General features: G+C 38.2%; 1 protein-coding gene and 1 long non-coding RNA gene across 3 annotated transcripts in view; one reads left to right on the forward strand and one right to left on the reverse strand.

The window, feature by feature from the left end:
- The window catches only part of kansl1a (KAT8 regulatory NSL complex subunit 1a), a 29,999-nt gene extending 12,699 nt beyond the window's left edge, over window positions 1–17,300 (reverse strand). Inside the window, exons 1-6 of one of the 2 annotated variants that reach the window (XM_058794432.1) lie at window positions 16,745–17,300; window positions 12,592–13,995; window positions 3,181–3,322; window positions 2,875–3,029; window positions 1,666–1,801; window positions 1,390–1,561 (exon numbers count right to left, since the gene is read on the reverse strand). In XM_058794432.1, the coding sequence (XP_058650415.1) occupies window positions 1,390–1,561; window positions 1,666–1,801; window positions 2,875–3,029; window positions 3,181–3,322; window positions 12,592–13,925 (1,939 nt within the window). In that variant the 5' untranslated portion in view covers window positions 13,926–13,995; window positions 16,745–17,300. Of the gene's footprint in view, window positions 1–1,389; window positions 1,562–1,665; window positions 1,802–2,874; window positions 3,030–3,180; window positions 3,323–12,591; window positions 13,996–15,058; window positions 15,084–16,744 lie in introns of those variants that run through there. The other variant, XM_058794433.1, reaches the window with a different exon arrangement.
- Window positions 17,301–18,708: 1,408 nt separating this feature from the next.
- On the forward strand, window positions 18,709–21,553 carry LOC131551468 (uncharacterized). Its single transcript, XR_009273775.1, has 3 exons — window positions 18,709–18,868; window positions 20,959–21,062; window positions 21,283–21,553. It is a non-coding gene; the product is annotated as an uncharacterized LOC131551468 (long non-coding RNA).
- Window positions 21,554–21,870: the final 317 nt, after the last annotated feature.

The raw sequence follows: 21,870 nt of genomic DNA on the forward strand, positions 1-21,870 counted from the left end.
GAGAAATCTTTTTTTTCCTGCAGCCCTAGCATATTTTGTTATTTTTAGTGGCCTCGGCTGTCACTGCGGGGTGTGCTGAACATGAAAAGTGACGCACAGTCTCTGTTCATCTGTTCTCATCATAAATAAATAAATGCATAAGCCTATATGCGCGTCCTGTAGGTTCATTATTAAAAATTAAAATGTGAACAAAAATAAAAGCAATTAAATGTGTTATTAAAAATATGAAAATTTAAATGACGGATAATAGATTATGACAATTTTTATGACCCTGTCCGTCAAAATGACGGAAAATGTTAGTCTAACGCAACCTCTGAGATGCTACGGGGCCGTTGAATGCTTGAATCTGATTGGCTGACGAATGTCAAGGTGTGCAATTATTTTCAGGGAAACGCACGGCAAACGTAGTTCCAGGCAGGTCTTGACTGCATTACATGTCTGAATCACTTCGCCAAATGATTTGAGTTATTTCAAAGGTCCTTTACAGTGTAAAACAGCAAAAGAACCGAAACCCACAACGACACTGGCCAAACAAATAAATATAGTAAACAATAGGATAAAAACGACAGATCATTTCCATGTTTTTGCCACAAAATTACATTATGTGCAGAAAACACTTACTCTATCTCTCCCTGCTCTCTCCCTCACAGACACACATACAGTTTGCACACATGTGCTTGTTAGTGCTACTCTAGCGATTTTATCAGTAACATAGTTTAACAATTTGAAAACTATATGACTCACAAGCAAGGTAACAACAATGGCACTTTTCATGAAGAAAATGAACTTAAAGTTTCACTATTACTAGAGACAGTGATGCCGAACACTTTTAAGAGATGCACAGACTCACAGGTAATTCTCTCTCTCTGATAACTTAGTTATTAACTGCATTATTCTGCTATCAACAGCTCAAGCCTTCATTACTAGGTTTAAAAACAACGTTTTGGAATTAGCAACGGAGGCACTGGATGAGATGCGGAAGAAATTAATCCTACTCTCAACAACGTTTTAAGTAGAAAAACCGCTTCGCGTCGTGGCCGCATCACCAATTCGGGTGTGCGTTATTTTCTAAGGATTCAACGACCCGTCGTCAATTATTCCTTACATATATTTTGCTTAACTAATTTTAAAAATAAGCTAACCAAATAAAGCGACTTTGAGGGGGCCAGTCCATCATTTTTAATTTCCCTAGCAAAAATATATATATTATAAAATGTTTTTAAAAACATACATATGTATACACACAATATATACACTTTTTAAAATCATTTTATATAGTAATACTGTATACATACCATACTGTATACATAAATTCACATTGCATATTTGCAGAAAAATCTACTGTGAAAATAGCTGTTAGCTCTAATTGCATCTGACTGTGCATCTCACCCGATTGCATGGACAGAACAGGGTGGATGCTGCGGTCTTGATGCGCGACTCTCTCCAGCAGAGGGCGATTAAATGGTAAGTCTGGTTTGGAGAGGGGAGGAGCACTGCCACACATGACACACGAGCCGTTGACCTCACACACATGTGGAGGTGAGAAAGACACTCTCTGAAACTGATAAAGGAATGAAACTTACTTCAGATGCACTTCAAAATCAGCCAAAAATGTTCTCCTGGAATATTGATACATTCATACCAACAAACTTCACACAAACGCACCTTGCCGTTGAGACTGTGGACAGTGTTTGGGTTTACAAGACGTCGTCTCCTGCAGGTCAGCAGTGGGCGTGTTCGTGCAGATGTACAGCTGCTGTCCAGACTTGACAAGCATGTGTCAGACACTTCTGCCACACTACTGAAATAAGAAAAAAAGGAAACAACATAAAACCCAGTTTTTGCTAAGCTAACAGGTAATATGATTCCATGGTGATACAAGACCCCACTGCATTCACCTTGTCTGAGTTCATTTTGCTAGAATGGCCGGTTAACTGCATTTTATACAGTTTATGTATATATATATATATATATATATATACACACACATATATATATACACATATATACACACACACACAACAACATATACGTGTGTGTGTGTGTGTGTGTAACCCTGGACCACAAAATCAGTCAACCAAGTTGCACGGGTATATTTGTAGCAATAGCCAATAATACATTATATGGGTCAAAATTATCAATTTTTTTCTTTTATGCCAAAATCCTATAAAGATCACGTTCCATGGAGATATTTTGTAAGTTTCCTACCGTAAATATATATATATATATATATATATATATAAAACAGTAACTTGAAAATACAACACTAATATTTACATTTTAATTTGTTTCTTTCTTTCTTTTTATTTGTTTGTTTGAATTATCAGCATTTTCAAATCTTACCAGCAAGTAAGTCTGCGCACTGCTGATTTTAGCGCCGCCGAGTGAAACATGTCAGTGAATGAAATGTCAACGCGTAGCCTATATTTATGCTTTCAGTTCGAATTGAAATCTTACACAATATTACAATTAGTGGATCTAAAATGATGATTGTGCATTAACAGCTGTCAACTATGTCGGTATGCAAATGAGCAGTCTGAACTTATTTACCCAGAGCATTTTTTATTTGGGTTGCGTACCACTTATGTGCACCCCGTGTGTGAGTCTATATTTATAAATATATATACACATACTTTTATTATGTACTGTAATGCATAAATTTATAGAAAATAATAGGAAAAAAAACTATCTAATCTAATCCACACAACGAGTGCACTGAATCCAATGATTAAATGTGAGTACATAGTAGTTACAGACACTTAATTTCAACTGGGTTCTGTTATTACATTATGTTAGCAAATGGAAGCAACTTATACTAATAATAAGTTCAAATATTTACGCTGACACAATATTAGCCACTAAATTAGCCCGAACCTAATGGAGATATCGTTCTTAGATGTGTCCGCCAAACGAGACTGGGATTCTGTGAAATTCTGGGATGTTGCTGAGGTCGGGACATTCTCATTAGTCTCCGTCGTATTTACAGTTCTCTGGCAGGAAGGGGCAGAGTCTCCCAGCTCCACAGGACCCTGCAGAGAGCATGCAAAAAAACCAAACAAAAAAACATCTTTATACACAGCCAAATTCCATTAAACTAATTCCCAATTTCAAACATTCCTGAATCTGGGTGCTGTTTTTGTCTTATAGCACAAACACAGTAGATATCAAGCGTCTGCTAACCTTGCTGGAGCGGAGCTGGCGGTAGATGTCGACCTGCTGTCGGATGCGGTACTCCAGGTCTGATATCTGAGCCTGTAGCCATGTCCAGTGACTGATGATTGTGGCTCTTTCCCTGGCAAACCGCCCTTCTGCTCTCCTCCATCTGAGACAGAAAAGTGAACAATCCGGTTAAAAACACTTTTAAACAAGCTGGACATTTAGTTGTTTAGGTAACTAGGAGAGTCATTAGAGGGTTAGCTCTGTTTACTTCAGTGAGTTAGAACTGGCTGTGACGACAGTTAAAACAAACAGGAAACCCTCAAGATTGTCCTCTCTGACTTTTCCAGCCCTGATGATCAAGATTAAAGAAGAAATCAATCATCTAGATTGTAATGATGATTTTTAACACATAGAGGGCACTGCTAAACACATTCAGTACAGAACCCCATCTTGACTTGTCACTTATATAGACTACACAATATGAATCATCTCTTTTTTAAATACAGTCAGTAGTTTTTATGTCACAGTCCCACAAAATGACACTAGTCAGCATGGATTTAAACAACTTCCTTTGCAACCCAGAGACGACAGGAAAGGGAAATATATCTGGGGTGGGTGATATGACCAAAAATACAAATATGAATAATTTCACAATAACACTGTGTGACAGACAGTATAGTTGTTTTCACTGGAAATATGGTTGCTACAATGCCAAAATCATAGATGACACTGAAATTTCACAATTACACATTCCCCATAATACTAGCGTAATATAAATAAAAATACACATAAACGGTCAATAATAAAATAAAACACAATGAAGTACAAGCAATAGAACATATACAATAGAACAAAGATATAAATGAAATAAACACTACATAAACTGAATATAGTATTTTTATTAAAGCTACAAGTTATTCAATCAAGAGCAATAAGTAATTTTATCTTTTAACATTAATGACACAGCAGGTATATTAGCTGCTGTCATTTTGGCTTTGATTTGTGAGTTTTCCATGGTTTAAGCACAAAAAAAAAAAATCATAAAAAAAATTTAAACTCAATTGAGTACTTGCATTGTGCCCGTCTATCAGAACCAAACTGAATTCTCTTTAAAATGCCTAAATGTAGGCTAATTAAAAATAAGTGTACTTAAAAAAAAAAAAAAAAAAAAAACCTTCCAAAATTTACACTGGTTTATTGTACCATTATCATGAGGTTTTAATAACTTAGTGGAGGATGAGCTTTTTATTGGGCAAAAATGCATGCAGTGCAAGGTGTATTTTTGTGTGATGGGTTGTTGTGACTACAGACATGAAACTGGTTGTCCATACTGGTCTATCAGGGTTTCATGATAAACACTTCTGTAGTGTGAGTGGTACAGCATACACAAAAGCACACCACCACCATCTCATGGCAAAGTCCCTCTCAGCACATTCCCACAGCGCCTTGCCTCAGAATACACACAGAGCACGCCCTCACACGCAGCCGCTCACATTTGCCCACGTGGAAGCCGGCAACTCACTGTGACGAGATAAACGAGCCCTATGAACCGCCACCACACATGGGATATTCGATATGATTACACTGTTTCCACTGGAATACTTTGTTTGGTCAGTCTGAGGTCATACATTTTTGTATAATACACCGTGTGCGTAATTATTAGGCAAGTTGATATTCTGATGATATTTTTTTCCAAGCACATTTTACCAATTCCAAACCACATCAATCTTAAAAATCACATGATTCTTTCTTTTTTCCTCTTCCATCTTATACTGGACAGTATTAAACCTTGTGAGTTACATCAGACTTCTTTATGTTGGAGTTTAAATGTTTCTATTTATTTTGTCCTCTCTCTAACATTGGATAATGTTAAATTAAACCTAATGATGCACAGATCAACTCTAACGTCACTGAATCTGCTGTTAAAAATGAACCATCCATTCATCATATCATCATGCAAAACAAATAGCGAATTTTTCATTGTTTCTTGAAACGTCATAGCATTTCCACACCGGTGAAATTGCGATCGGTTCGTGAGATCGGCCAAGTGTAGCGAGTAGCGAGTCATAAAATGTGATTATCGGCTGATACCGATCTCCGGCCGATCGATCAGAGCATCCCTAATCTATTTAGATCAGGGGTCTCCAACATTATTTCATTCGGGAGCTACTTTTTAAAAATGAAAGCGGCTGAGAGCTACCAATGTTATACAGTACTTAAATCTCTTAATGTATCAATCCAAACTGTTATACACGCCGTTGTTAAAATGTTCTGGAAATATTAAAGTACTGATACACACACTGAAATAATTTTACCAAGTTTTATGACAAAAGCCAACTACTAAAATTAGCAGCAATATGCACTTTTTATTTGCCTAAACAGTGAAATAAAACATTTTTAAAAAATCACGGCCAGATTTTAAACTAACAAAAAATATTCATAACATTATCTACATGTTCAAATAAAGTTTTGACCATTTTTAAAAATAAAATTATAACATAGCCTTTTTTTTTTTTTTTTTTTTTTATAAATAAAGGATGAGTCAGAATAATAAATTAAATTTTATCTGCTCCATAAACAGTTTCACATAAGCTAATGTGCATTCTAAAAATCTCAACACTTCTGATAACAAGGTAGGCTATTTTACATCGACCGGTTAAGATTTACAACAAAAATCTGGTCTGATTTTGCATTGGTCTGAACAAAAATACAGCAGACTGAATGAATTTGTAAATCCACAGTTTGACAGCAAGACAAGACGAGTCGGCTTCCAATTATGTACTCACACAAATAATGAAATCATATATTCTTTCATATAATTTCCCTCAGCAGTCTGCCTTCAGTCATTTTTTCCACACAAAACGAAACTACTCTACGTGTTGCGCCTTCGTGAGACTCTTAATAACTTTGATTAAAGCTGAACTGTATTTACTGTGAATTTTTCAAATCGCGATAATCAAATAGGGGTTTAAAGATAATTAAAATACATAACGGGATCATTATATCTTGGCAAGCTACCTCCAATCAGGCTGTGAGCAACTGGTAGCTCGCAAGCGACGTGTTGGAGACCCCTGATTTAGATAATTATTCAACAAGTAGTGGGATAATGTACCGTAAGTTGGTCACATAACATTTATTTTATGATAACGGTTGATTATCTGTACGTTATCACTTCCATGAAGTATAATTTCAAGAGCCAGCCACTGAGTCTGCTCCAAATAAAGCGACCAAATTATTTATGCTAGTTTACTGCAGCAAATATAGCCGCATTCACACTAGACTTTGAGCATGCAAAATTTTCAAGAACACTGCAATGGTTGTGATATGATGTCACGTTCTGCGGCATCTTTTTAAAAACATAAATTAAATGCATAAATAATAATAATAATAAATCCAAAAATGTAAACATATACAATACACACTGCAAACGTGCATGTTGTTACATTAAGTATCTTTTTGTTTTGGTCATACATCTTCACATCATACAAATTCGCAGGTCAGAGTTCATGACAACCGTTCATGCAAAATGCGATACTTCTTTGTATGAACTTGCATTTATGAATGCATATGAATGGAAGACAATGGCGCTCAAAGTGTAGAGTGGCCATTCACAGACCCTTTATCAGTGAATAGATTAACTATATAACAATTGCTTAAAGGGATAGTTCACATAAAAATTAAAACAACCATCAAGTTGTTCCAAACACTGGTAGCAAACAGCTGACGGTAGCCATTGACTTCCATAGTATTTTTTTCCCCCCCAGACTATAATACTCAATGGCTAACGCCAACTGTTTGGTTACCAACAATCTTCTTTTGTGTTCAACAGATGAAAGGAACTCGTACACGTTTGAGGGTGAGTAAGTGATAACAGAATTTACATTTCTGGATGAACTATCCCTTTAATTGTTGACATTCGTCCAACTACTTTTCCACACGTGTGCGTTTGGACGACGGGGTGAACGACAACAAAGGAGTCGTCCTCCCTCACAGTGCCTGCTGTGAAGTGAATCATCTCGTAATTGTGTTTCATAAATCACATTGGGCTGATGGAGGGAGTACAAAGACAGTCGTTTAGCATAAATGTTCTGCTGCCTTTGTTCTTGGGTTTCAGACTGTGAGACGGAGGGACTGGATGAACTAAAAACACATAAATACCAGCTGACTGACACGCTGGCTTAGCAAACTGTTTTATATGGAGCCCTGCCTGTTATTTTTCACTCATATAGATCAAGGGTTACACTGTATTTTAGATTAAGGAGAAAATGAAAGCAATTATAACAGGGAGAGATGAACTTCTACAATATGATAGTGTGTCTACTAAGCCATCTTGCTGTCTACTGCCTGCATAAGAAGCTGCCTTTCAAGGCCGCATGCTAACTGAAATAAAACCTGAATAAATGACAACCTGTGCATGAGAGACTTGACCAACAACAAGTGATTCCAATATTAGCACTATCAAATAAATAGATTCTAGGACAGAGCTGCAAGTTGGGCTGCACAATTAATCAAATTATAACTGAAATTGTGCAGCACTGTGTTCATTTACACGTGAGCAGCTCATTATTCACTAGTATTTCCAGCATTTCAGAGCGGCTCAGTTCACAGTAATTGCTCCACACAAACTCTGCATCTGCTCTGAATTTGGGTCGCTTTAACGTACATTTGGACCAACTATTTTCGCACATTTTTTTAACAAAAAAGTTTCTTTCAACGTTTGGAAAAATAATTAAACCATAAATATTTGTAATTGTAATAGTTAACATAAATAAATATATTTTTAACTTTACAATTAAATGTTAAATATGTTCTTTGTATTTTTCTGTATTTTTTTCCCCCAAATACAGACCAAGCTGTAAGTGTACGTTTGTAGCGTGAGGGGGAAATATATTAATCAGAAAGAATCCACGCAAATTGGACGCATATTTTCTATGGGGGTCGAAAACACAGCTGTAATTCTTGAGTCATGATGTGAAAGCGCAAGCAAGGAAGAGAGCAAGAATTGAACAGATGGATGGAGAGAGAGAGAGAGAGAGAGAGGGGGGATAAATAGAGAAATATGTGAGGTGGTTAGGCTTGGCAGAGAAATGCAGAGGAATTATGGGGGAAAGATGGTGAAAGAGGGGTGGAGGAATGCAAGGCGAAAAGAAAGAACGTCTGAGAAAGTGAGAGAGGAAAAGGTTACGTAACATGAGTGGGCTCAGCTCAGACAGTGAGAATGGGAGGAGGAAGAACATAAGAGGACAATGGTGAAGAAAGACTCCAGAATGAGAGAGAGACAGACGTAACAGAGACAAAAGAACAGGGAAAAAGGAAAATCCTGCAAACATAAGTGTTGATGATGGTTTCCAAACATCTAGGGGCACACATAGGCTACCCAAATACATCAGCTTTTGTCAAAGGCCAACAGCAGATTTGGAGAGATTATGAATGACTATTTTTTAAATATGTAAATAATACCAATGAATGCAGTTTATCTGGCTCGTTTTTCTCAAACACAAATACACTGATACTTATCTTTATCAGATCAAAAAAGGCACTTCCTGATTAGCTTGTCGTTTTCTCACATGCATGTGTGAATCTCAAGTCAAGAATATGTTGGGGTAATTTTGTTTTTACAACAGTTGAAACTCTCTTTATCATAAATGAAATGTATGCATTACTGTATTTCTGGTAGAAAATGACGTTATAATCTCATATGACTTTCTTACTTCTGTGGAACAGAAAAAAAGAGATATATTTTGCAGAATGTTGGTTACGAAACAGATTTGGTGACCACTGACTTCCATTGTATGGAAAAAAAAACAAGAAAACAAAACAAAAAAAAAAACACCGACACATTTCTCAAAATAACGTCTTTTTTGTTCCCCAGAAGAAAGAAAGTAAAAAAGTCGCTTTATGCAAAATATAATTTCTTTCTTTCTTTTTGATTTTGAACTGATCACGATCACGAATCTCGAAAGTAAAAAGCGATCGTGCATTTGAAAGTAGTTTCAAATGCCCTGCATATTAATAGCGGCTCCCTGATGCGCACATTTTATATACAGTATAATTACCCGACGATATAACTGCGAGAGAAAGTTTTGAAATATATATTTTCCTCCCTGTGTTTCCGTCCTGCTGTGTGAGCCGCACTGTGAAACAGCCAATCAGAGCAGAGCCGTACTGTGAAACAGCCAATCAGAGCAGAGCTCAACATTATTATTCATGACCCTTCCAAATAAGCCAATAACAAACCATTTCATTCTAGGGAGAAATCCTAGGGTTGTAAATGCACATGTAAAACAGTTTCTGGAGAATTTTTGCCCTTAACTAAGCCACATACCTTCTATGTAGATATCAGAGAACAATTTAAAATATTGTATCAATGCATTCTATGGCACCTTTAAAACCCCCATCTCTGTAAAGCACTCCAGCAGTCACTCCAGCTCTCGGTGGATTAAAGTGGTCTTTAATTGCAGTAAAAGTAAATCTTCCGTTTGCATAGCAGCTGTGTTCCATTAAAAGCTTCCAATAATGAGTGTGGGTGTTTGGGATCAATGTCCTGGGATGCACAAAGTTTAAATTCATCTTGATTTAACTGCAGTCAGGGGTCAACAAGCAGCAGTTCCTCATGCTCTAATTTCCCAACCATCACAGCGTGATGTCATAAACATGTGCCGAGAAACATTAGTCAGAGAGCGCTGCGAAGGACGAAACGGGGCTGAAAAATTGCTTATTTAGAACAGGATCATCATCTGCGTTCAACCAGCAAACACACACCCTGAATGGATTCGAGCATGTGACAGTGGTGTTTAGAGAAACTGGAGCATGTTTCATTGAGCTCAAATTTGACATCCAAAATTTGCATTCACGGATGCCTGATTATTTAGGTCAAAGGTGCAAAGCAAAGTCAGCAAGCTGCTAAATGGCTCCTTTTAAAACAGCGTGCAGTGATAAATCAACCTAAAATCTTTCCAGCCACTTATATCTTCCTAAATATTAAATCAGATAAAGTACGATAAAAAAATTAATCTAAATGCTCATTGGGCTAAACTCCAAAGCAACAGGATTTAGCACTTGAATATATAATGCACAGTTTACCAACACAAGGGGTCTGAAATGCATGTGCTTCTGTTAGGCAGAGCACACAATGCTTATTCTCCGCTCTGTATACGCACACACAAAAAAAAACAGGAAGTAGTAGGAACAAAAATTACACATGAAAGTGAAACTGCTTAAAAAGAACAGTTTTTTTATCCATCACCTGTGGTTTACTTTGATTTTAATATTAACCAAAACATCAGGGTTCTCGGTTTCACCCTCTCTATTTTCACCTACAATGAATCCGACTCTCCCTCAGGGGCCAAACAGGAAATTTAACCTTGCTGAAGTTTTCAAATAAGACCACAGCCGAGGAGGAGAGCTGAAATGACTTTAGACTAGACTGCGTTATGACAACAAGATCTATGATCTCACTGTACAAACAAGGTCGGACTGGAAATTAACAGTGACTCTCTACAAGGTTCAGGGCATGAACACACAGGCCTACAGTCACAAACATGCCCCCACACTCCCTTGGGGCTCCTGTGAACAGGCCATATAACGTGCCTGCTTCACCATAGTAATGCTGCGCAATGGTTCAAAAAGTAAATCAAAAAGTGCATCCTAATTCATGTACTTTTGCAGTGTGTGTTGAGAGGTGTACTCACACTGAAAATTCCAAAAAGAAAGTGTATTTCAGATATCCGGATGATGCACTTTGTTAACCAAAAACACTTTGTGCACTTAACTGTTGCAGCTTTCTTTACCTAACAGAAAGGGAGGGGATATCAGATGCTGATGCTAGATGACAAAACGGCCTTATAAATGTCACAGACTACAGGATAGAGTGCATTGTATATAGACTGCGTAGTTTCCAAAAGGGGGTTTTCACACTGATGTCAGAAGAACCATTTTGAGTTCCCCAAAGAACCCTGTAGTTCTTAAAAAGAACCTTTTTTTTCTTAGTGTGAAGAACATTTTATTCATCTAAAACATTTTTTTTTTTTGCACTATAAAGAACCTTTTGGGGAATGGAAAGATTCCATGAATGTTTAAAGTGCACCTATTATGGATTTTTGAAAATTACCTTTCATGCAGTGTGTAACACAGCTCTGAGTGAATGAAAATATCCTGCAAAGTTTTAAATCTGAAAGTGCACCGTGTGTAATGTTATTGTCTCTCAAAAGAAAGAGTCAACTCTGAATTATTGAAACGAGTCGTTTTTAAAACGAATCTTAAGCCATTTCATGTTGACGTCAAAATGAAACATTAGCATATTGCCGGCCCACTTGTTGCCACTAGGTGCAGTTTTTGGAGTGTTACAAATAGCTGTTTCCCCGGTAACGGCTGTACACAAAGCAGCACTGCACTCTCCTTTAAATGAAATCAACCAATCAACGCAGATTAGCGTCACGCAAAGGAGGGGTTTGGAAAAATTAACCGTTGAGCGAATCGTTTGGGAGTCGTTGAGCAAATAAGGTAAAAATAAATACATATAAGAAAATGAAAGTGTTTTTTGACCTTGCATGCATGTCAACCTGTTGTTGGGGACTCCCAAAACCAAAATATGAACCTTTCATAACCCATAATAGGGGCACTTTAAGGTAGTGAAATGTATAGTACGTCCCTGAAAGAAAGGTGGGCTCAGCGAAAAATCCAACCAAGATGATGGATAGTGCAAGAAGAATGTTCATTACAAATTCAATTTATTCACCTAAAACCAATTAATAAATGGTTCAATCTAAATAAAAACAGAGCATTTTACCCACATGTACTATGTATTTATGCTTATAAAAAATATAACGCCATTAACAACATGCTAACACCAAACACTACCAAAATCAGTTGTCAATAGTCTCCCATGCATCGTATTTTATGCCTAAACTGTTTCAAATCAGTTACTTATGAGGTTCCATTTGAGTTGTAGGAGAGTTTTTGCACTCTCCTCACATGCACTACACATGCACCTCGTGCATGACAGAGTGTTTCTAAAAATGCTGTGCTCAAGTTAAAAAATGTATCTTTAAAAAAAAACATTTTGCACATGACACATCATTCTAAAAACATGGCGCACAAATTAAAAGTAGTTCAACATTCCATATTGTCACATACATCTGATCTGAGTGCAACAGATTATCATGAAATAAAATATGCAGGATGGGACACGGCTATTGATTGGATTTTGAGGTGTGGGCGCAAAAGTTAGATAATGATAATGAACTCGCTGGACAGGGTTTGAGGCGACTACATGATTCAAAATATTCTGCATACATCACCAGAGAGAAGTCTAGCATTTTCACTGAAAGACCAGTTGACATTTTGATTAAACAACCGTTCACAATAAGATCTACACCACGCATTTCATGTCTTTAAAAGCAGACTCTTTCTGAAAACAACTGTTTCACTTACAGTTTAATATGACGCTGGTCAACATCCGCCCTGGCCAGCTCCTCCTCCTCGACGTCACTCTCTCCTCCCGAACTGCTCTCGGTGGCGTCCGAGTCAAACTGAGACTCCGTCGCTCGCAAATACGTGGTGCCACTCAGATGCAGTTGCTCCAGTTCCGAAGCCACCCTACCACCCTTCAAAAACCGACTCAGATTATGCGCGTGGGTGTCCACGGAAGCGCGAGAGCCTCTCCACGCCCCTTGCTCCACCCTACGGCTAGATGTCGGGGTCAGAGTGCGGTCCAGAAAACCAGAGAGTTGCTGTTTGAAATGCCGTTGCACCTGTTTGGCCTGCACAACCTGCAGCCGCTTGCGAAGACGCAGCAGGCGGCCTTCGATGTCTGTTTGCCTGTGTTGGCTCTGCTGAGCCCGATCCCGCAGCAGAGCCTCCAGGTTGGGAGTCGAAAGGGATGAGTCATCATGGACTGGGGAAGAGTTAAGGGACGAGGGACAGCCGACGATATTGTTACTGTTTGTTTCAACAACGGGACTCTCCGGTTCTGCTTTAACCTCCGTGCTTTCAGACAAAGCCGTGAGTTCCCTATGTGATGACACGCCTTGAACGCTTGGTGTCAAATTCTGTTGTGGCTTCACGTCGCCGTTCTGTCCACCGGTTGCAAAGGTACCGACAGACTTGGAGGACACGGATAACAACGCTTCCCCATTGGTGGAAGGCTGGTTGCTGTCTCCATTCACTGTGGCCACGCTGCCTTTCTCAGCCACGGCAGCACTAGGTACAGCCACTTTCTTGGAGAGTCCGTTCACAGGCACCATGGTACTTCCAGCTCCGGCACCGTTGACAAGGCTCTTCAACTGACCTCCGGTTAGCTCAAGTGCGTGGCGTTTGCGCAGCAGAAAGTCGCTGCCTGCAGCAGCGCTCGGGAATATGGAGCCGCTCAGCAGACCGTGGCTCTTCAGCACCGACTGCTTGATGAGGACACCTTGCAGCTTCAGTGACTCCTTGACTTTGGTGGATGAGGGCAATGGTTTGACATCAGAGCACAAATACGGTGCCAGCTTGCCCAGAGACGGGGCTTTAGACAGGGGTTCCTGCTCCTGACCCTTGACGCTGTGGTAATGGGCGAAGTTCTGTCCGTCGTCGGCGCTGACGTGACACTTGCCGTTGGTGTGGCTACCGGCAGAGTCCGAGACCGAGTCGGAGATGAGGATGTTGCTGGCGTTGCTGTTGTTCTCGGTGCTGCCGGGGGACAGGGTGGATGAGGGAGAGGCGAGTTTGAAGCGGATGTGGCGGGCTTCGGCTGGGGCGTCGGTCAAAGCGGGCGCCATCGCAGCCATGCAGGGCCGAGGAATGGGCACGGCAGCCTGCACCTCCAAACCTTCACTCCAGCCCACCTACACAGCCTGGCTACAAAGGAAAAAAAGAGATTTAGAAGAATGCAAATATACAGAATATTTAGAAAGTTAAGATAACCTTTAATAATAACCTGCTGGAGATACAAGCTGTTTAAAAGGTTCTCTTAATTTCTAATATTTGCACCAATATTTGCCATATATGTCAGAAAAGCAGTTTGCTCTAGTGTAACCCTCACATGTGTGATTAAAAAGAATATTCAATGGGTGGAGCTTGATTTGATCCATTTATACACATGAATTGCGAGAGGACACTTTTTACTAAGAGTTTTATTATCTTACAAGACTCAGTTTCAGCAAACCTCGTTCTGTGGCTCAAAATTTGGAAAATAAGCCAAATACCTGAAACATAAACTGCAATCCCTGTCTGATATTTCTTCTCTAAAATTCGAGCCAGCTGGCCTTCAACAATCCCCAACCCCCACCCCAACCTATTCATTAAACTTTAATAATAACCGTCTGGTGAGACAAACTATTTAGTCCACTTACTGTCTTATAATGAAAATTACTATTGCACTTGTGTAATCTGTCTATTTATGGCTGAAACAGGATATTCAACGGGTGGGGCTTTTTTTTATTCTTTTTTCCACATGAATTGTCTATGGAGCATTCTTATCTTCAAGGTTTTCTTACAACAGCCCATTCTGAGCTTCACATTTTTTGAGGCATTCATAAGTAAAATACCTGAAACACAACTGCAATCTCTGTCTGATAATCCTTCTCAAAAATTCGAGCCAGCAGGCCTCTAATAAGATTAGTTTTTGGCATAGCGAATATTGTTTTGGGAGGGAAAATCTTTGGAATAACATGCAGTGTTGAATCATTCACAGCAAAACCAGGAACGTACATTCAAATATAAAGAAATCAATTGTGATACCACATTAAATTTTAGTCTCAATACACTGAATAAATAAAAATACACACAGACCAGAAGATAACTAGTGATAATCTGTGTTATCAGTATTTCATACACATGAATTTATCTGCCCTGATGCTCTTCCCCTCAAAGAAAAAAGGGAATGAAAACTCATTGACCTCAACTGAGCAGCGACCATTACCATAGTTGTTAGTAGGGAAAGACCAACTCTATTCAAGCTTATGTAAGAGCAAGCCTCTTCATTGTCCCCTCCTCCTCAGCAGACCATCTGTGTCAACGGAATTAGGGATATGCCTTTAGGCCTCAACAGATAAGAGACTATCTCTTCATAAGTACATGTAGAGATGATTCAACTCATGAATTACCATGTACCGTCCATACTTCAACATTTCACTACTAAAGAAACGTGTCAGTGTGGCTTCAAAATTATTTTAATAGCCATCGCATTATCAAAGGAAGTATATTGACACACTGACTGTACGATATTTCATTTTACTGATGCTATATTACTTGCCAGCTGCCTTGAAAGTACAGGGCTTTTCATGCTAGCTTTTATCTGTCACAGCTCTAGCAATTGTTTACCAACGGCTGTAAAATAACTGCTTTTGTGTGAATTTACTGCATGTTGTCTTTGCAAAACGCCCTTAACACTTGCTGAAAAACACTTTATGAGGTAAATATATTATTAATAAAGTTATTATTAGTAGTAACTCGGTCAACTGCATGACATGAAACAAACTGGTCATGTGATGTCAACATGGTGGTGCCCATGAGGGGGCGACCCGCTCCATACGGAAAACAACCGCTTTTTCTAGAACACCGACGTTTAAAATTCAAATAGTAAAGTTGGGACATGTTAATTAGTAACTAATTAGTGGACTCTTTAATCTGAAATGCTCAAACAAAATGCGGTGTATCTGTGAGCTATAAGATCCAAATATGTCAAAGTAGTAAACACGACAAATCCGGTTAAGGTTTAACAAAGAACGAGCGAAGGAAGCGTAAAGAAACCACGTTTCTGTGTTCGCGCTAAAAAATAAATTAAATTAACGTTAAATAAAATAATCGCGCGTTTTCTACGCATGACTGCGATAACAAGCGAACTCCTCCAGTACACACAATACAGGAAATACCGGTATAATACACACACTGCAGATTGATAATAGATGATATATTAGGTTAACGTTAAATTCGTTTATAAATTCGCACACACGAATGCATATAGCTACTAAAACCTTACAAGCAACACAAGTGCAACGTTCCGAGCAAACAGGCATATTCTAAACAGACCACATGAACATTCACACCACTTCCGTGCATAAATGAAGCAGCCTTTCGGCTCAGACGTAACGTAGAAGCTCATAAAATATACTGTATGACGTTTTTTTTTAATGTATTGCTAACTTGGATGTCTCTTAAGCCTCGTACTACAGTAAATAGGAGCGTTGCACGTTTAGTATGCTCTCAAATGGCCTCGCTTGCGTTATGCAAGTCATTTCGACCACCAAATTGAACGAGAACCGGCTTCAAACTGATAAATTAGCACAGCGATAAATTGGCTGCGAGTTGTATCATCAAAAACAAGGAAGGTATAGGTCCGTTATAGTTAAAATGAGGGGAGAAATCTAAATAGGCGCGCTTAAGAGTTTATTGCACGAGAAAGTACTAAGGTAGTAATCTGTTTTAAAGCGATCATTCGAACCCCCATTAATAAAATTACGTTACACATTAAATTATTGCTAATACAACAGTTCATGGTAAAAATGAGTTAAACTGGAAGCTCAGACAGGTTTGCAGGATTAGGTTTATGTAACATAAGTGCTGCTGCTCGAGATCGTCCACTAACAAAGAAAAAGGAGGAACCTACCACGTGACGGGCGCACGATCCGAGGGAATTTCGGTAACTATTCCACCGACCTTTGGCTTCAATAGCACAATAATGTCACCAAAGCACGAAATAAGCCGTTTGGTCAAGCAACCCCGCCGCCTTTGCCATATCCGCGTCCGCTTCGTGAAAAACACCCCGGTTTCAGGAACCCTTTTCGTTATCGGCTCCGGAATCACGAAATGGGCGATACTAGACAACACCTTGCTGCTGCTGTCCCCTTCAGTGGATTATGGATAGCAAATGTATATTTTTTTCTTTATATTATGAATCGATGTTTTGCTAAGATACGAGTTCTTTTCATATACGCCTTTATTTACAGATTGGAGGTGGCATAGACCACCGGTTTCGAGATCATTTTCTCATCGTTGCAGGGAGAAACGCACGAAAGATGGCGCCTCGTTCGTCTCCCTTGGATTTGAGCCTGACAAATACAGATGCAGAGCGTGTAGCGAGAAGCCTGTAGGCGGGAGACATTCTCACGCTCGCCGCTAGAGTGAGCAGAGCTGCACCTCACCGACCGGCCACTAGAGGGGGACCGCGAACGCACTCAAATAATTTGGAAATGTGGTGTACGTATCTTCCGCCAAACTCAACCGTGGTATATTCGAATAAATATATTAATTTACAAGTAGATTAATATTAACGTAAAATAAATGTAATATAATAAATTAATGATTCAAATATTATTTTAATTATTCGTTTCCTATAAATAATTACAACTTCAATAATGCTCATTATTCTGGGTTAATGTCAAATTTTCTACAAATAAATCGCAACAGACTTCGTAGTTTCTTTTTTCTTATTTCTAGGCACGGAAATTAGTTTATTATACTTTGCCACTCATTTTAAAATCCATTAAAACTTATTAATGTCAAAATATTTTTTTAAAGAAAAACATCATTTGGCTCATAATAGCAGCAGATCTATCTATCTATCTATCTATTTTGGTTTTCAAGAATTATAAATGCAGCCGAGGTTTCAAAATAGTAGTAGTAATAATAATAATAAAATCTAGTATTAAAATTAAAATTCTCTCTATAGATAGATAGATAGATGTTATATACTAAATGTAAGCCCCACTTTAACATCTTCAAACAAGAACTGAAGTTGTATTTAAATACAATTTCAACATCTGTTAACAAGAAAGCTTTAAAAACATCTAGAACTTGTGCCATGTTTAAGATTTTTCCTTAATATACTTGTATCTTTATTTGTGTGCCCTCTCTTTTTTTTTTTTTTTTTTTTGACTCCTTTCTGTCCATTTCTTATATTATATTGCTTTTTCTGTTATCTATTAATCCATGAGTAGTTTATTATTGAAAGGTATTTTATGTTTTGTAAGTACTTTTTTTCTGTTTGTTCTGTACGTAATGCAATCTTTGTTCTTTATTATAGCAATAAAAAAATAGATGTTTATCATTCTCCTTTATTTTGTAGTTGGTTCGTGTTCCTACTGGCTCTTGTAAAACTGCGCCATCTAGTGTTTGATTGGAGTCTTTGTGTCTTAATGTTATGACGAAGTCAAAAATAAAGGGATAGTAAATAAATAAAAATGTGGTCATATATTCACCATCCTGTTTACAATAAAATATAAGAATAGAGAGGATATAAAAATTAAATGGAATATGGAAAATTAGTTTTTCACAGAGCACAGAGAGACTCCTAAATGTATATGAATTGATAAACATTAGTTTAAAATCTACCCCTTGTTCATGAATGAATATTTACAGCAGACATGTTGGATTTACGTTATTCTGAAACAGAAACATTGCAGATATCTTGTATTATTGTTACCAAATCATGAAAGTATATGCAATGTGTACCTTTCAAGAAGGAACATTCCATTCTGTTCTAATTTTGCCAAAGTCACCTTTACTATATGATTCCTGCCCTCTCTCACACTTTCTGCAGCCTGTTTCTCCTCCCTCTCTTCCTCCTCCTTCCCGCACAGCCTGGGAAGTAAACCTATATATATTAGTTGTTCACCCTGTACTTCCTTAAAGGCTCTTCTCAGCTCTCTGACATTGTGTCACACAAACAAAGAAAAATGCCTGAAGAAGTTCCTGCTCAGTGCAAGGTTCCCAAAGATGAACTGGACAAATGGTGAGTCATATTTCAGTAAGGATATACATTAATGCAACACTGAATTTTGAATACTTTAAAAGTGTTAAGATGCTTTATAGCTCACCTCTTGTTCTTGTTTATTCACCAATATCATAAGACCTCCCTGTATATAGGTTCTCTGTAGTGGTTTGTGAATTAAAATTTTGAAAGACTAGTTCAAACGTGTGTTGGATTCAGAATTGAGCACATGGTGCTGGGGGTAGCAGGTTTTGAAAGTGATGATGCAGGTGAAAAATTACCCATGTTAGCCATCGTGTTACTAAGTTAAAGCATGTTGCTGTAACACACATTCCCCTTGTGCTTGCATTTGATGTCAACAGAGCTTTGGAGATACGTATTACTATAGTTTTCATCATTTTCCTGCATTGGGTGCTTTAACGCACAAATGATTAACCTCTATCTTCAATTGTTAACAAAGCAGAGCGCTCTCTTTCTAGGTCAAAAGGTCAGGGGTCAATGCACTCACACAACGACACAATAATGTGAACTTTACGGTGAGTTGCACAAGTTGTACCATTCACAAGAGAATCTACTTTATGACTCTCTCTCAACTGATTTACTCGAGAGCATGCATTGAGGTTATCGTTTGCGGTGTATGACTTCTAGGTTGGTTGCTTGCACACAAAACATAGCATTTGTCAGAAACAGAGTATTGCATTATGTATTCATTAAATAATAAGTCAGAGTACATCTGAGATTACAAAATAAAATGAAGTCTTTGCAGTAAGGCAAAATATAATTTTAAACATGTCTCATATTTGTATGCAACATTCAGAGCAATATGCCAAATGCCAAATTTAGCATGAATTTTAGTAATGTATATGTGTGATGTAAATATAGCCTGGTTTCAAATAGGCTCACACATGGAATGGCGAGGGAGTGGAGGTTTGCTCACAGCTCACATTGCATCGCCTGTATTGCAATGTCTGTGTTATTTATGAAGGTAATAGTCACGTGCATATCTGGTCTAGACTTTGAAAGCACCTAGTGTGCTAGAATTATATATTATTATCTTTTTATTAGATTTTAGCCTTGTGAGAGACTTCAAACTAGCGATCTGTAAAGAAAATCTGCAAATCTGCATAACATGTCCATGTCCATTTTTTTCAAGAATTGTTTTTTCAAGGATATTTTACCCAAAAATAAAAATTTGTTGAAAAAGCACTCACCCTAAGGCCATCCAAGATGTAGATGAGCTTGTTTCTTTATCAGAACAGATTTACCATTACATCACATTGTTCACCAATGGATCCTGAATGGGTGCCGTCAGAACGAGTGTCCAAACAGCTGATAAAAACATCACAGAAATCCACAAGTAATCCACACCACTCCAGTCTGAAATACAAGTTCTATAAGATTGCTTTCTCCAGTGTAAAAGTCATCTTGTTTGAATCAGGAGAGAAATATGCACATATCCTGCACTGTTTACAAGCAAAAACATTTCTAAACAAATATGTTGGTGGATTTTGATGTGAGAGGACAACATGGGATGGGCTTTTTCACTGGGAGAAGTGTTGTTATGGATTATGGACTCATGTTTTGGCCAGAAGTGAAGGTTAAACTGACATTCTCTCATTCTGACGGCACCCATTCACTGCATTGATCCATTGGTGAGCAAGTGATGTAAAACTAAATTTCTCCCAATCTGTTCCCATGAAGAAACGAACTCATCTACATTGTGGATGGCCTGAGCCACGGGTGAGTAAATTTTCAACAAGTTTTCATTTTTGGGTGAAATGTTCCTTTCACGATGTCCTAAAACTATAATGTTTTTATATTAAAAAATAAATATTTGTACAACAAAATATAGCTATAGTTTGCTTATAATATGTCACGCTGCAAGACTTCCCAAAGTATAGACTGTCAGCTAGCCATATCTTTAAAAGAAAAAAAGCATAACTCTAAAGACTCTTTCAGGTGATGATATAACACCCTTTGACTCCAAGGAATGTGTCCTCTTTGATCCTGACATGAGATCTGTCATCCAAAAAATCAATGCACAGGCATCATATTCTCATAGCTGCTCACTATTTCACTGCTAGCACTAAACGCACTGTATATGTGTCTAGTGTTCAGGGGAAGGGTGCTGAGGGCTGTAAGGAGCTGCTGGAAGCTTTTGAGGCCTGTGTGAAGGGGGTCACGGCAGCCTCGTGAGGGGACATTGCATTTACATGTAAGTATCAAATACTGTTATACCAGATTTATTCCTAATTTTATTATGCTTTTTTTTAATTGTGGCTTTTATTCTCTTTGAAATGCATCTGCGGTTTGATGTAGCACAGTTTATGTAGTACTGTGAAGTGATCCTGTGTACATTTCTCTTCTGTCTGGATGAATGCATTGATTTGTTGATTCTGATTTTGTCTGATTTTCTTCTGCTATTTTTAACTTAGGTCCATCCTTTCTGGGTCCTCCGGTGTCCTTGCATTCCCTCACATTGCACTGGACTAAACCATTCTAAGGACAGTGAAAGGGGTGCAAGTGCTGGAAAGCAGTGGAAGTGTTTATTTTGATCCTGGGAAGTCTTGTTGGTGTCCCTCATGTCGTCCATGATATCTGTAACTGTGGAGGAAAGAACAACCCTGTTTTATTATTATTTTCCAGATTTCACACTGTAAAACACAGTGCATTTCATTTGATTTTGAATAAATTACTATAATTGTTTCTTTATTTTGCCATTACTATACAGTCTGACAGATTTTAACATCAAAAACCATGAAAATTAAGAGGCAGCCTAACTGTGATCACCATATAGCTGAGACTAAATAGCTTCGTAATAATGAATTGCATGCAATGATTGATTGACCTTTAACTGCAGTGGTCTGCATACTTCATAACTGATGCCAAGCACATTGGCAGTGCTGCTCATGTGGTTTCCTGAAAGTAGGCCTGTAGACACAGCACCTGACTGTCAGCACCATCTATTGAGGAAGTTCTGATGGTGTTGACAAAACCGCTTTCATACTTTTCATCACATATTA

This window comes from Onychostoma macrolepis, chromosome 12 (genome assembly GCF_012432095.1).
Source record: "Onychostoma macrolepis isolate SWU-2019 chromosome 12, ASM1243209v1, whole genome shotgun sequence".
NCBI classification, from domain to species: Eukaryota; Metazoa; Chordata; class Actinopteri; order Cypriniformes; family Cyprinidae; genus Onychostoma; species Onychostoma macrolepis.